General features: G+C 37.3%; 1 protein-coding gene across 1 annotated transcript in view; it reads left to right on the top strand.

Annotated features, from left to right (window-relative positions):
- The window catches only part of NOL4 (nucleolar protein 4), a 467403-nt gene that overhangs the window by 338809 nt on the left and 111002 nt on the right, over positions 1-17592 (top strand). Inside the window, exon 9 of the mRNA XM_052660447.1 lies at positions 10006-10119. Coding sequence (XP_052516407.1) covers positions 10006-10119 — 114 coding nt within the window. The remainder of the gene's footprint in view (positions 1-10005; positions 10120-17592) is intronic.

The following is a 17592-nucleotide window of genomic DNA, read 5'->3' on the forward strand; positions in this document are numbered from 1 at the left end:
TGTGCTTTCTTGGTCCACTGATTTGTCCTGATTCAGAGTTCATGGGTACTATTCTCTTTGTTTACTGAATGAATTTTATTTACTAAAGTTGAAGAGTAACTAAAGGTAAAGAATACAGCCTTCATAGCTTTCAGATTTGGACTTCCCTGGTGGCTCAGACAGTAAGCGTCTGTCTACAATGTGAGAGACCTGGGTTCGATCTCTGGGTTGGGAAGATTCCCTGGACTCATCAATAGATCCTTAAGTATTATGTTGACCTGAGACTCATGGAATACCTTTCATACACCTCACTCATCTTCCATCTACAAATACATACAAATCCTGAGTAAAAAATAAAAAATATTACAATTTTTAAATACCTCTATAAGCTCAGAAGAAAGAAAAGGAATTCTCAGGACTTGAAATTAATAGAAAACTCTCAGCCAGAGTTGTAAGCCCTTAATTTGATAGGGTAAAAGACTAGGGAGATAGAAAACGTGACTTTAAGCCCAGACAGATTAGGGCTGGGTTTGAATGCCAACTCAGGTTCAGGAGATGTGGAGTTTGGTTTGTTACTAGGCAGGAACATGAACTGAAAATTGCATATAAAGCTGGGACCCTTGCCTGCCCTCTCATTAAGGGAGAATTATAAATGTCAGATAGCTTCAAAAACTGAAAAGAAAGTGAAGTCACTCAGTTGTGTCTGACTCTTTGCAACCCCATGGACTGTAGCCCACCAGGCTCCTCCATCCATGAAATTTTCCAGGCAAGAGATCAAACCTGGGTCTCCCACATTGTGGGCAGACGCTTTACCATCAAGGCCACAAGGGAATCCCATTTCAAAAACTGAAATGATGGGCATTATAAATATTGAAATTTAGAGCCTTATTATATGGGTTAAACAGCAGATAAGATGATTTAGCCAAAGAAAAAATCAATAAGCTAGAACACAGAACTGTGGAGATTTCTCACAGAAAGGAAAACAGAGAGGGAAGATTTAAAAAAGAAGTTTACTTGGGGACTAGAATGATACAGATCTAGTAGACATTCCAAAGGAGAAATTAGAATGAGTACAACATTAAAACAAATAGGGAGGAAGCATTTTTCAAAATTTACTAGGCCATGAATACTAAGAAGAGAGAAACAGACCAGTTCTGGGCAGCACAAATAAAAACGAAGTCACACCTATGTGCATCAAGGCAAAACTGCAGGAGACCCAAGACATTCTTAAATGTCACCAGCAAGAAACAAGAAACTATCTAAAACAGTATAACACACTGAGCATAATACTTGTCCTCAAAATAGATGTCAGATGATAATCTTCAAAATACTAAGAAAAAAAAATCTTAAATTTTTTAGAGAGCTACGTTTAATCTACAAATCAACACCCAACTAAACTCTACTTCCAAAATGAAGAAGAAAGACACTTCGGACAACTACTGAAATTACAATACCACTCACAAGCTGTCTCTGGATGACCTAAAATGTACTCTAAGAAAAAGAAGACGACCCAGAATGAGACATTGGAAAATTAGCAGTAAGCAAATCTGAAGAAAAGCTCCTGATTTTAGTCACTGGATCTTGGTTCTTAGCTGTGTTTTATCAGCTGTTACTTGTGGACTTTGTATCTCTTCTGCTTCAGAAACAAATAGCACTTACACCTGAAAACCAACAACATCTGAAATAACAAAAGTGAACACTCCTGCACAGTTTGTTACCTGCTCCATGAGGAACATGATAAATGCCGTCTAATCTGAAATTGCATTTCACTGCTCCCTTTTCTAGGAAACCCTTGCTGTCTCAATCTGTGAACTCCCAAGGGAACTAAACCCAGTGTTTTTATCTATGGAATCCTCACTTTCGGCTAAGAGCAGCTTTAAATCTCTCTTTCTTTCATGTGCAAATTGTACTTCGTGGTACTTCTGTAGTTTTATTTTATCCTGTCTCATATTACTGTTATTTATATATGGGCCTTAGGTCCCTAATAAGAAGTTACGTTCCTTGACTACTCTGCTTCTTAACTTGTTCATCTCTGTATCATCCACTGTGTCTTCTATAGCATAATAAGTTGCTTGTGAAAGCTGCTCAGTCTGTTGAATTCAGTTGAGTTAAAATTGTTGAATGAAGGATGAGTGGATGAATGGACATTCACAATGTGCTACTTTGTGGTAGAAATCAGTTGGGAGATAAGCTAATGTTTATTGTATACTCTGCCTTTCACAGGATTCTGCAACTGGCATTTCAGTTTTAAAAACTACTGATAACTGATAACAAAATATTTAGCAGGATTAGTTTCCTAAAGAAGGCAGTCATATAACATTTGATTTTAACTCTCTTTTTAGCTCTTGAAACACTGTTTAAAAAATATTTTTATCTATTTGGCAATGAGTGTGAATAGGTAGTGATATTAATTGTATGAATAGAATTTGTATATAGTTTTAGGTTTCACAAATTAGAAAAGATGTCAGGATCCACAGTAACTATAAGTACATATAATCACTTTTCTTCAAGATTAAAAGATATTTCCTAGTGGAAATTTTAATAAATAGTTAGAAATGAAAAGGTAAGATAAGGTGAAGTCACTCAGTCGTGTCCGACTCTTTGCAACCCCACGGACTATAGCCTACCAAGCTCTTCCATCCATGGGATTTTCCAGGCAAGAGTACTGGAGTGGGTTGCTATTTCCTTCTCCAGAGGATCTTCCCAACCCAGGGATCGAACCCAGGTCTCTCGCATTGTAGGCAGATGCTTTACCATCTGAGCCACCAGGGAAGTCTTAGAAATGAAAACATGTCATTTTAGTTGAAAGTTTAGTTTATCTCATCGTGATCAGTTGTATTATCCGATGACATTTAGCTAAATGGGCTTTAGTTTCAACTATAAAACTTAACAATTCCCCAGGTATTTTTGAAATATCATTGTTAAAGGCCAATAGTGTTCTAAAATTAAGGCCAAAGCAAAGACTATCAATTCATAATCAAATACTTATAATGAAATCAAAGCCTAGATGAAGGTTAAAGAGCATTTTTGTTTAAAATACATTTTAAAACTCATTTTAAACTGGTCAAGAGATTTTTCCCAAACTGGGAAGTCCAAGGATTCTCACGTAGCTGGATCCATGGGCTCAAACGTCAGGGATCTGCTACTCTCCTAATACTTTACCTCTCAGAGTCTTGCTACCTGTTGGAAAATGTTGCCATCAGCAGCTCTAAGCTTCTTAAAACTCCCAATCCAGGAGCAGTCTTCCATCTTTCAGCTTCAGGTACACATTTCCATGAAAGGACTTGGATTAGCCGTATTTGGATCACATGTCCATTTCTTGGAACAGTCACTGGGAACAAAGGCACGGTCTCCCATGATTGTCCAGGACTAAGTCATGTGGCCAGAGTCAGGTCAGTAAGGGACTTTGCTTATCACGTCCACTGAAACCCTACAGCATGAGTATCAAGGCAGTGTACCTGCTGCTTTAGTCCACAGGCACCATCCTCATCTAAAAGCTTGGATCATCAGTGGTCCAGAATTCAGAACTTTCTTGATTTGGGAAACACGATAAAGTGTATCTTCTATTTATTGCTTAACACTCACATTGAGATCTTGAGAAACATCCCATATACAAATATATCAGTCTTTCGGCTGCAAAACTTAGAAATATACATAGAAGTAAGAAAAAAGAAACATTGTAAATATCCTCATAATCAGTTTCTTCTGCCAGCTGAGTTTGCCCTGAGTTTATGAAATATTTCAGCTTATACAACTTTAGGATTTTAGAATTGTTCATAAAAGATTGTGAGTCTGTAATGAACATACTTTATTGCATGTATGTTATACACTATATGCTAAGCATTGTACTAATTTAAGTGAACTCCATGATAATAGAGATAGTATTGATTTTGTTTATCTCCATATAGTTGGACTTGGCACAGTACCTGAAATATAGAAAGTGCTCATGAAGTATATTTGTTCAATAAGCTAGTAAAGATATCAGTGACTTTATGTGCCTTACTTCATGGAATTCTAACTGCCTCTCCCTGACACAGAGATTATTTCTCCTATTCATAGCTCACTGACTGAACCTCAACTTTGCCATTCATAAAGACAAAAATAAAATAATGATACTTGGCAGAATGAATGAGGCTCATAGAGATGAAATAGCAAAAGTGATCAGGCATATTGCAAGGGGGTGATGACATAGTAATGATCCAGGACTGTCTGACATAGTTGCTAAACTTTACTTTAGACTACTGATGTCCATAGGTGAAGCTACCTGTTCAGAAGGGATACCTTGGGAGCTGCAACTTTTTACACTGTACCAGTTATATGTTGAGGCATGAGTATACCATTTTGGGATGATAGGATATGCATGTCATTCAAGCTGCAGAACTGTCAAATTATGTGTTTTATAAAGTAACAAGATTGGGAGATATCATCTTAATTTAGGATGTAACCTACCTACACTCTGACTACTGAATCACTTGCTTTAATTATTTTGAAAAACTCATTCACTTAAAATCTCGGGTGGATGTCACAGTTGCTCTCAGTCCGGCTTGTCTAATACTTGATTAAGCTCTATTTAACACCGGAATGGAGAGCATTGCCACACTCTCCCATGAACATAAGCTTACATTCTTGATTTCTTTTTATTTTTTTATAACTTCGAAAAAAAAAAATCCTACCACATCCTAAGGGTACAGCAGAAGTTCAGAGAATTCTAACATTGTTTCAGTTTTTAGACCAAAAAATGGTGTGGTAGGTTTTACATGCATAAATGAGGAAAGACACACTTACTTTGTGCTAACAGCAATCACATCTTAAGTCCCCAATTAAAATGTGACTTTTTAAACTCCAAAAGCCCCACATGACTGTTTAGCCATCTGTTTAATGAAACAGCCACTACGGATTTGGGCACAAATAATTATTACAGTAAAGACAGTGCTGAGGATAGATCAAGTCATCCCAGTTGAGCGTGACAGTTAATTATGAAGAGGTAATTAGTGCGGGCTAGTTAGGATCATCTCATATCCAGGAAAGAAATAGACAACAAATCTCAATCTCGGTACAGATCATATAGAGTGTATGATTATACACATTCTTGAATCATTTTTAACTTTTATAAGATATACACCAAATAGTAGATTTACTGAGCTATATTCAATCACAAGGAGAAGTATTATTTTCCATAAATTGTCTACTGGTAATATCTATTCTTTGCATTTGATTTTTTGTTGAAATATTATTATTTCAAGTTATTACAATGGAAGTTTGTGCATCTTACTGCTGTTAGAAGGAATCTTCTGTATTTATCCCTGGTGGAACCCATGACTACAGCCCTTAATGTACTGCCAGGAAAACACTGAAGAGATGATTTTAGAATAAGCTCTCTGCAATTAAATGTAGCAAAGGAAAGGAGAGTTCCCATGAAGATGGTTCTAAGAACTCATACTAAACAATAGTTTCAAATTTCTCTCTTAACACTGCTTTTATAAGGAACACGATTAATTAATTTCCTTCTTACTGTCTTGGTCTAAGTACTTTTGAATTGTGAAATAGATATTAGCTACATTATGGAGGAAAAATCAGCAAAATTCTTTCATATTTAGTAAAGTATAGCTGGGTACAGCATAACTGAACTCTGTGTGCATTGATCAGCATCAGCATTCACTACTGGCTCATCAGTATTAGAACCAAGGGGAAGTTTACCAGGATTGCCTTACAGGAAAAGAACAAAAAAGAACTTCTCTGCCTGGCTCCTCATTCTCATTTTGAGCATGAAACTAAGCTTTATTATGTTTCATGTATTACAGTAATTTCTTGGAACTTCTGTTTGCTCCAAAATGAAAATCTTGTGGATTTAGATTGCTTCAATTTACAATTTGTGACTGAATTAAGTTCCATTTTATCATGTTATTAATGAAGAAGGGTTTTAAAAATTAATAGGAAAACGTTTTATGAGGATTTTGACCACTCAAAGAGAAAGACTTTAAGAAGGTCCTAATATATTCTTTGTTTCAGTACAAAATTGAATTAGCTGTACATGGATTCCTCTATAAGAATGTGTAGTATTTCAGAGCTCTAGTTTTCTTTAAACTCATTGAGGCCTTAGTTTTACAATGAGAATAAGCTTTACTAGGGAATATTATTCCAAACATATCATCAGAATTACATATTAGGGTTTCCACATCACAGCTGTGTGACCTTGGGAAAATTATATAGGGATTTAATTTGGTTTTCTTTAAAAGAGTGATATAAATAGTATATTTTTTTCTCAAGTGTTGTTTGGAAGAAATCAGATAATGAACCTAAGATTCTTGTGTTAATGCCTCCACACCTAACACTCAATATAAGTTACGTATTATTAATATTTATCTTAAAAGTAATGAGAATGAACTGGATTGGTATTCTCCTTAGAGACACATATTTTGTCTTCAGTTCAGTTCAGTCGCACAGTTGTGTCCGACTCTTTGCGACCCCATGAAGCACAGCACGCCAGGCCTCCCTGTCCCTCACCAACTCCCAGAGTTCACTCAAACCCATGTCCATCGAGTCGGTGATGCCATCCAGCCATCTCATCCTCTGTCATCCCCTTCTCCTCCCTCCTTCAATCTTTCCCAGCATCAAAGTCTTTTCCAATGAGTCAACTCTTCGCATAAGGTGGCCAAAATACTGGAGTTTCAGCTTTAGCATCATTCCTTCCAAAGAAGACCCAGGACTGGTCTCCTCTAGAATGGACTGGTTGGATCTCCTTGCAGTCCAAGGGGCTCTCAAGAGTCTTCTCCAACACCACAGTTCAAAAGCATCAATTCTAAACTCCTTGAAAAACACGTATATATCTCTTAAACTGTAATAGAGATTTTATTCATTCATTCTGCCCTTCTCCCATGAGCTTATCAGTTATAATTGTAAACAGTTGTCTAAATAACTATCTTTGGTATGCTTATTTTTAGTTGAGCCAAGAGTTTATGTGTAAATATTTCTCCTAAAATATTTTTATTAATAATGAATTATGTAAAAGTACTACGTATACAACAGAATTTGGCAGAGTGGAAAAGATGAGAATTGCAGTACATGAAACCTGGCTTCTATTTCTAGTTCAGAATTAGGCAGAAAAGTTTCTTCAAACTTTAAAGAAGCTTGCGGTGAATGATCGCTATGGCCATTTACAGTTATCAGATTAAGATTCTACAATAAACTCAGAACAACTCTAATTTCAAAATTATATTGTTTAACCTCTGGCCACGTCTTATCACATATCTTTGCTTCTACCCATTGCTTCCTCTTAATAGGAAAGAGTACATGATTGCTTTATCTTGCAGTAAACTTTTTCCCCAAAATCTTGAAATGAATAGGTTACTCAGTGACCTTAAAAAGTATCTTGTCCTACTCAGCCAGGACATTATTCTAATTTCTGAGAAAACCAAATAAATATATCTTGGAAAAACCCAACTCTATCATCTTCTCCAATAAGGAAACTATATAAGTTATTATATATAATAACATATACTCTTCTAGTAAAAGTCATTTACCATTTTAAATATTAAAAAAAAAAATAGAATTTGAGAAGAAATTCTACCAACTAATTTTACTTCGTAAGATGTTTTACCTTGTGTTCTCTCTTTTCTACAGACTTTTATTTATTTAAGGGATGTATGTATTTATTACTACAATTTAATCTGCTTGAAGAAGCTTCATAGTATTATATGGGTTTCCCTGGTGGCTCAGACAGTAAAGAATCCATGTCCAATGTGGGAGACCTGGGTTTGATCCCTGGGTTGGGAAGATCCTCTGATCCCCTGGAGGAAGGCACGGCAACCCACTCCAGTATTCTTGCTTAGAGAATCTCCATGGACGAGGAGCATGGCAGGCTATAGTCCATGGAGTCGCAAAGAGTCAGACACGACTGAGCAACTAAGCATAGCACGTAGTATTATACATTCCTAATTTTGAATAGAAATACCAGGTTAAAAGAATAAATGAAATGGATGAAGAACTTTCATAGAGACTGCTGATACTGTGCTTTGCTTTTGTTAATTCAGTGTCTAGAACTAAATGAAGTATCGAAAGATGTAGTTTATAAAGGTATGCACTTTCACTTCTAGTATTTGAATAATGCTAGCTACAGTCAAATAAATGATTTTTTAAAAATAAGGGAATGTTCTTATTCCCATTTTTCCTATGACCCCTTTGCCTCAAAACATAATTCAGTTGTATATCAACTGAATCAGTTCAGTTGTATATCAGGACAACATTGAATATCCAATTTCCATGAAGTTTAGAGTATAATTTTGAGCCATGCTAGGGCCATCTTTTAATGAAACACTGATTTTTGTAGCTGAATATATTTTCAGTTCTGAGCTAGACTGTCTTATCCATATTTAGCGAGGTGCAGAATGAAATGAAACAATATTCATTTTGAAATCACATATATATCCTTTATGGCAGTTTAAAAATTTTAAATGTTTACCACACTTGACCCTCTCTATTCCCAATACAGACTTCTGGCTTTGTAATTTCCTTGTCAAAATATTTTTGCTGCTTTCTTCCTGCTACCTGTGGGGCCTCTTTCTTTTCTTTCTGTTGGAAAAATCACATCCCGAGGATCCTAATGCTTTACTATCAAAGTTGTCCAGCCAGTGTTTCTAACACCTTACAGCGTTAGCAAGTGGAGACTGTACCCCATACCTTTCCTACCTTTTGCCTGCAGAGGCCACTTTGAAGTTGGAAACCTGGGGGAGTTGGCTGAGGTAGCAGCAGAAATTTCTTCCTAGTTCAAGCAAGGTCAAAGCCTGGTCTCTTTCTGCACTGAACAAATGATGCTGAGAAGTATCCATTGAAGCACTGTGGGTCTGTATTTAGCTGTTGTAGAATATTGTTTGAGATAGAAGTGCTACGGTTCAGTTTGCTAAAGCACATGAGACATGCCAGAGTTAGCAAAATGAATCAAGTCCAATATAGGCAAGCTCATGTTCATTTACAAAAATACTTAAAAGATCATTATGAGTTTGGTGGCTTCTAGTCAATATGTATGATATCCACATGTAATTTGGATGGAGGCTTTGAAAACCTGAGATAGCATGCCATTACATATGCTAGTTTCCTAAAAGACTCTTTTTTTTGTAATTTCATATTTTGCTGTCTCACCTGATTTAATTTTTATGCATTAATATCTTCTTATCTACCATTTGCTTGTCTTACTTTTTAAAAAATGTTTAGTGTCTTTAAGTACTTCATCTTTCAGTTAGATAATTTTGCATGTAATTATGGGGAAAATGGAAAACTTTTCAGGTTATCATGAATGATATGGAAAATCACGTACAGTTTGTACCTAATTAGGAACTTAGTCAGGGGTTTAATGAATTTCTATGTGAGCTACATAGGAGATAGATTTCCAATATGTATCCATTACATTATTGATATTAACACATATTTTGTAAATAAAACATGTAGGTACATACTCATCTCACGTCTAGAACACTGAATTTTTGTAATAGAAAAATTGTTGTAGGCCTGAATTTTCATTTTGTTTTTAAGCTAAAGTAAGTTTTTTTTAAAAGGATTTTATTTGTATCAATTGTGTCACAACTTAGCCTGTAAATAGGCATAATATTTCATGTTAAGATGGTTTGACATGGTCAGAATGTCTGTCAGTTTTTCCAACTATTTCAGCCCTGTTACTTGTTTTGTTTTGTTGTGCATTGTCATAAGTTATAAGAGAAATAAAGGACTTGTTTTCCTTACAAAACCCAGTCAGGAATTTTGCCACTGCCTGTTCAAACTTAATGGCCCAGATTAAACACTGGTGACAAAGGAGCTATGGGAATGAATGATGGATCTGTAGTATCTCTAATGTTAACCTCTAACTAGCTCTCATTATTCATCTTTGAAATTTCCATTTCCTTTTTCTATCAAAATCAGTTCAGTTGGAATCAAATGATACTCTTGCACGTCCTATGATATCTTCTGAGTGTCATGTTGGTCTCTTAATGATACTGTTAATAATTTTCTCATGTCCTTTTCTCTCTTTTCTTTTAGTCTCGACCTATTCCTTCCCACCTTACTTCAGCAGTTGCTGAGAGTATCTTGGCCTCAGCCTGTGAGAGTGAGAGTAGAAATGCTGCCAAGAGGATGCGCCTGGATAGACAACAGGTACTGAGGAGCCTTGCGGTCTGGCGACTGTCCGCTGTTGCAAATATGGTTAAGTTAATCTGATTTATGAGGAAGAGCAAAATCTCTGGAATGGACTTGAAGTCCACAGAGAGATTGTTTTTCTGTCTGTGTGATGTGAGTTGAAACTTGAAAATACATGTCCGTGAGACCAGTGGAGATGCAATGCCAAAATTTTTCTCTGATGAAAAACGGACAGTTGTAAAATTAACGAGCCAGAATTCTTTTTAGTATCCAATTGGAAGTCTAGAGACTTATTTAAATAAGAGGCTCTAACTGATCACTTACAATAATTTCATTGATTTACCTGATCTTTTATGATAGTGACCTGATTGTGCTCTTTTTGTATGGAAGTGAGCATCTCTTTAATTTCCTCTGGTCCACTGCCAAATTTCAATAGGTTATGCTGGGAATGTAGAAAACACAATATAATCTTGAAGACTAGAAAGTCATAAAATGGGGTATAAAATGTAGGCAACCTGCATCCTGTGCTTACATTCTCATTAACAAGTCATTTACTGTATAACCATTAAGTACCATCTATCTATATCTTTTTTCTAAGGCCGTATATTCATGTAGGATAGATGTATATTTTTTGTGCATTGTTCATTGATGTTTTGCTCAGTTTTTCCCTTGGTTTATCTACATCTGTCTGTCTCCCCTTCTCATGTCTGGAATGTCTTTCTTTCTCTGTTTCCTTTTTCTCCCTAGCCCTCTTTCTTAATCATCAATAATTAAAAACTAAATTATAATATATAATTTTAAGTGTTATGTATAAAGTATTCTATATTCCAACTTCTAATTATTTTTACAACACATGATCTGGGAGCTTCATATTTCTCAAAAATGATTGAGAAATTTGTTTTGCCTGTGAGCCAATGAGTTTCAATGAAAATAGAGAAAAAAAACATTTTTCCATTCCCAACTTAATATTTTAAAATGTTTTAGAATGATATTATTTAATTGTATGTGTTTATTCTTAATATGGCTTGTACCAGTACTTATAAGCAATGCAAAAGATGAAGGCTTTAGTTAAATTTAAAATGGGGTATTAGCCTCATATGATAAAATATATGTATAAATGCTGATTTGAAATTTACTATTCATTCTTTGCCAAACACATTTATTCACATATACATGTCCTCAGTAGAGATTTTGTCATGATTATATCTCTAAAATTTATCTTGCTTAAAATAAATTACAGCCCAATATACAATATCCAGTTTAGCATAGTGATTAAGATTGTAGTCTAGAGTTAAATACAACTGATTTTGATTCTCAACTGTACCCTTATTCACTGAATGATCTTCATCAAATTATTACCATTTTCTGGGTTTCCGTTTGCTCATATGTAAAATAATAGTAAAGTACTATTCTTAATAGGGGTGTGTGAGAACCCTAAATGTTAGATTAATGTTAGGTACTTAGCAATTTGCCTGGCACATGGTAACCATCAAAAATTTCAGCCTAGGAAAGGTTATTTTAATTGATGTTCTAGCTTTTCTGTCATTGTATCAGTATCAGTAAAATTTTAAAGAAGCATTAATAGTACTATCTCAGAATAGGAGTTTTTTGAAGTCAGACTAAGTCCATTTGAGTAAAGATTATTCTAGAAGTCAGAGTGGCAGCATGTTGGGATGCTGAGAGAGGAAAGCACTCTGCTTGTTGTCAGTTTGCACATGCCTCACCCAGTCTGCACTCTATAGACTCTGCCTGAAAGACGTGTGTGCACACACGTGTTCGGTCATGTCTGACTCTTCCTGACCTCATGGATAGTCTCCTATGCCCATGAACTCTTCCCAGGCAGAATACTGGAATGGGTTTCCTCCTCCAGGGGACCGTCCTGATCCAGGGATGGAGACTATGTTTCTTGTGTCTCTTACGTTGGCAGGCAGACTCTTTACCACTGTGTCACCTGGGAAGCCCTCCCTGAATCCCATATATGGAGTACCAATCATATATGCAGTCATTATAAAAATTAGATGACTGATTCACATTATGTACTGCCTGTGATCTCCAAACAAAGATCATGGCATCCGGTCCCATCACTTCATGGGAAACAGTGGAAACAGTGGCTGACTTTATTTTTCTGGGCTCCCAAATCACTGCAGATGGTGATTGCAGTCATGAAATTAAAAGGCGCTTACTCCTTGGAAGGAAAGTTATGACCAACATAGACAGCATATTCAAAAGCAGAGACATTACTTTGCCAACAAAGGTCCATCTAGTCAAGGCTATGATTTTTCCAGTGGTCATGTATGGATGTGAGAGTTGGACTGTGAAGAAAGTTGAGCGCCAAAGAATTGATGCTTTTGAACTATGGTGTTGGAGAAGACTCTTGAGAGTCCCTTGGACTGCAAGGAGATCCAACCAATCTATCCTAAAGGAGATCAGTCCTGGGTGTTCATTGGAAGGACTGATGCTGAGGCTTTAACTCCAATACTTTGGCCACCTGATGTGAAGAGTTGACTCATTGGAAAGACCCTGATGCTGGGAGAAATTGACAGCAGGAGAAGGGGACGACAGAGGATGAGATGGCTGGATGGCATCACTGACTCAATGCATATGAGTCTAAGTGAACTCCGCAAGAGGCCTGGTGTGCTGCAATTCATGGGATTGCAAAGAGTCAGACACGACTGAGCAACTGAACTGAACTGAACTGAACTGATGATCTCCTTTTACAATATCCCAAAAGCCTGATCATCCACCAATATTTGGCCAAATCACTTAACCCCTATTGGTCTAATCTGTAAAATAAAGGGTTCACATATAATACTATTTCTCCTTACTATGAATTCTGTAGATTTCACTTAGCATGCAGCACTAAAGCTTCAACAAAATGGATTCTGTACTTTTATCAAAGCATGGAGATGTGGGGGCTCTCCTAATTGGATCTGAGCACTCTTTGCCTAAGTAGAGACAACCAGAGTTCTTTTGGGTGTTGGCAATGACATCATACTTTTTTAGGCATGTTCTTAACCCAACTCACAATTCTTAGAATTTGCCAGTGACTCAGAACTTCTTCATTGTGCCCCTGGCTTTCTGTAGGTGCTTGAAAGTTCAAACATGAGACAATTAAAATCTAAATCCTGTTCATCCACACATATGACTACTTGTTGCCTCTGGTCAGCCATACATAGAGCTGTAATTATATGTGTCCTTCAGAGTTTATGAAACTTGATAAATTAATTGGCCTTTATAAAGCTCTTTGAGCTATGAACATGAAAGGTACTATGGATATGTTAAATACCTTATTTCATATGTCCACCTTGCCCCAGGATCCAGTGTGTGTGTGCAGGGGGAGCCTCAAGCCTGAAGAAAGCCAGTGGCAAGGGCAGGAGCCTTCTGCCTTGTCAGCAGTCAGATAGCACAGGGCTAAGGTCAGTCCCCAGTGTATTACAGAATATGGTCAGCATTTATTTTCTTTTAACATGAAAATCTGGAATTTCTATGTTACCTAGGAAATCCTTCCTCACCTTGGCAACTCGAAAAGATGGGCAGAGTCAGACTTCACCTGTCTAATTCTATGCCATAGCTCAAATTAAAAGATTGTCTCTTTTCTGTTTTATTTATGTATTATTTGACTGTGTATATGCGCTAAGTCACTTCTGTCATGTCTGACTCATTGCAACCCTATGGACCATGGCCCACCAGGCTCCTCTGTCCAGGCAATAACACTGGAGTGGGTTACCATGCCCTCCTCCAGGGGATCTTCCTGACCCAGGGATCAAACCTGCATTTTTTACATCTCCTGCTTTGGCAGGTGGGTTCTTTACCACTAGCGCCACCTGGGAAGCCCATTATTTCACTACCATTTCCTTAAAAACAAATCCATCTCAATATTTTCGGTTACACTTCATCTCACCAGAGAGACAGAGGCATAAAGTGAGAGAGATTAGAACCAGCCACTTGTTGGTCATTTATCTCCTGTCTGTGTGTATTTTACTCCTTTTGAAGGATGCTGTTGCTGCTAAGTCGCTTCAGTCGTGTCCAACTCTGTGCAACCCCATAGACGGCAGCCCACCAGGCTCCCCCATCCCTGGGATTCTCCGGGCAAGAACACTGGAGTGGGTTGCCTTTTCCTTCTCCAATGCATGAAAATGAAAAGTGAAAGTGAAGTCTCTCAGTTGTGTCCGACTCTTAGCGACCCCATGGACTGCAGCCCACCAGGCTCCTCCATCCATGGGATTTTCCAGGCAAGAGTACTGGAGTGGGGTGCCATTGCCTTCTCCATTTGAAGGATGACATATATGTTATTCGTAGGCTTATTGAAATCTCAGGTTACTGTGTGAGGGTCCCCTTGTTTCTTCTCCCAATTTATTCTTTCAGTTAAACTGGAGTTTTATAGAAAGAATACAGGAAACCAATGGTCCAGGGCCTCCTTGGAAGATCCAGCCTCATGAAGGGCAATGCGGCATGAGTATTGGGTGACAGTTTTTGCGGTGACTGGGACAGATAAGAAATCAATGGTAGACTGTGGTGTGACACCTTTGACTCTGTTGGAAAGAACACTCTAGGGCAAAAGGGAAAATGACATGTTAGCTGCTTGTGACATAAAAGGTGAGAGAGCAGGGGAAAAAAACACTGAAAACTGATGTATTTCTGAGTCAGGTATTACAAAAAAGAAAGTCCTTGTTAGTAAGCCAGCAGGAAACCATTGGCCGAAGACCTAAAAATATTTAGTAAGCCTGTAGCTCCTGCTGCTCTGCTCTCTGTAGTGCTGGTGAATGTGACTTGTACATCTTCATGCTTTTTCCTTTGTTAGGGTACCAATGAGTGGGCATGTTATTAAAAGAAATGTAGGTAATTGTAGCCCTCAAGGTAAAAGATTCAGCCACATAGGCATGGGGGCAGTGTTTCAGTTTGCTGTGAATGTATTTGGGGAATATCTGAAACAACAGATTCAAGACAGTTTCTGAGACAGGCAGGTCTCCTTCATATTTCCTTCTGCATGTCCTTTTGATAACATTTACAAAATTCTACAAATGCATAATTGAAAGTCATATTGTTCAATAGACTTTTCTGCTTAAATGTAAGCATTGTGATAGTAGCTAAGATAGAGCTCGAAGCCTGTTTCTGTGGTTTCAAGCTTCCAGCCCACATTCTCCTACTCCTACTCTGTCATCCTCAGCTTTTAGTCAACTTCTAGCATTTATCTTTATTACATACAGCATTTTGGAGAAAGAAAACTGTATCTTTGAGTGTTCCAACATGTTTCAGCATGGCCCTTTCATCCAAAGGAGAATATATCCTATGTAAGGCAAAGTACCACCTACAGTATAATAGTTACTTGAATATAGTTCCTCTGTAACACAATGGGATTTTAAATAACTGAGATAAAATATACTTCCTATGAAATCTAACTGTAGTAGGTCTTATTTTCCTCTTTAGTAATAATATTAAGAACAACAGACATAGCAGGAACATATATGGGCGCAGCACTGTGCAAGGAGAGTTGTAAGCCTATTTTATGTAACTGTCATGACTTATCATGAAGGGGAGACACTGGGGCTTGGTATTCTTAGGTCAGAGCTGCTCAGGATAGATCCCCACTTGAATCCAATCTTTGTGCTTTCTAAAATTATGCTAAAGGACTTCCCTGGAGGTCCAGTGGTTAAGACTTCACGTTCCAATGCAAGGGATGTGGATTTGATCCCTGGTCAGTGAGCTAAGATCCCACATCCCTGGAGACCAAAAAAAAAAAAAAAAACAAACAAAACATAAAACAGAAGCAGTTTTGTAACAGATTCAAGAAAGACTTTAAAAATGGTCCATAGCCAAAAACCTTTTAAAAAATCATGTGTATCGTAGGAACATTAAAAAAAAAAAAAACTTTTCAGACCTGCAGGCTTATTTTTTGATGATTTAGGTAATAGAGAAGTGTGTAGAGAAAAAATACAATTTACTAGTAGTTCCACTCTTCAGTTTTAGAGTATGATTCTTTCTACTACTCTTTTTATGCAAAGCTCCCTGCTTTAAAAAGCAAAATAGTATCACACTGTATCCTTCCACTTAGCTTAATGTTATGAATATTTACTGTATCGCTATGACTACAACCATGAAATTAAAAGATGCTTGCTCCTCAAAAGAAAAGCTTTGACAAACCTAGACAGCATATTAAAAAGCAGAGACGTTACTTTGCCAACAGAGGTCCATCTAGTCAAACTTATGGTTTTTCCAGTAGTCATCTATGGATGTGAGAGTTGGACCATAAAGAAGGCTGAGCGCCAAAGAGTCGATGCTTTTGAACTGTGGTATTGGAGAAGACTCTTGAGAGTCCCTTGGACATCAAGGAGATCAAACCAATCAATCCTAAAGGAAATCAATCCTGAATATTCATTGGAATTACTGATGCTGAAGCTGAAGCTACAATACTTTGGCCATCTGATGTGAAGAGCTGACTCGTTAAAAAAGACCCTGATGCTGGGAAAGTTTTAAGGCAGGAGAAGGGGATAACAGAGTACAAGATGGCTGGATGGCATCACTGACTCAATGGACGTGAGTTTGAGCAAGTTCTGGGAGATGGTGAAGGACAGGGAAGCCTGGTATGCTGCAGTCCATGGGGTCACAAAGAGTCAGACATGACTGAGCAATTGAACAACAAATGTAAATTTATGGATTATTTTTAAAAGCCACTTAATACTCCATCACTTAGTGTTTCCTGAATTATTAAGTATTGACTTTATTATTTCTACCATAATTTTCCTGTGAAAAGGATGTCTTGCCAATTATTTCTTCAGGATAAATTATGAGAATTGGTTTAAAAACTAGCAAGGTTTTTAAAACTCTTCATAAACATATGGTCCATGCCCTTAATTTCTACCTTATTCTTATAAAAATAAACATTTTTGCTTGTTTTATAAACATATACCCATTAAAAGCTTGTTTTAACTTCTAACAATCTAGGAATCTTTGATTCTTTTTTAACTTCCTTGGCTGTGCCAGGTCTTAGCTGTGGCATGAGGGACCTTTGATCTTCATTGCTACATGTAGGATCTTTAGTTGTGGCATGTGTAATCTAGTTTGCTGATCAGGGATTGAACCCAGGCCCCCTGCATTGAGAGCATGAGGTCTTATCCACTGGATCCCCAGGAAAGTCCCTGGGAATCTTTGATTCTTAATCAATGATTCCTAAACCTTTCAAACATAGCATGTCATTTTTACAATTAATGCCTTGACATGCCCCACTTTTAGATCCTGAAACATAATTTATAGTTAAGATAAACTACCTGATGTGAAGAACTGACTCATTTGGAAAAACCCTGATGCTGGGAAAGATTGAGGGCAGGAGGAGAAGGGGACGAAAGAGGGTGAGATGGTTGGATGGCATTACCGACTCAATGGACATGAATTTGGGTAAAGTCTAGGAGTTGGTGATGGACAGGAAGGCCTGGTGTGCTGCAGTCCATGGGGTCACAAAGAGTCAGACACGACTGAGCGACTGAACTGACTAAC

Source organism: Budorcas taxicolor, chromosome 22 (genome assembly GCF_023091745.1).
Source record: "Budorcas taxicolor isolate Tak-1 chromosome 22, Takin1.1, whole genome shotgun sequence".
Lineage (NCBI taxonomy): Eukaryota > Metazoa > Chordata > Mammalia > Artiodactyla > Bovidae > Budorcas > Budorcas taxicolor.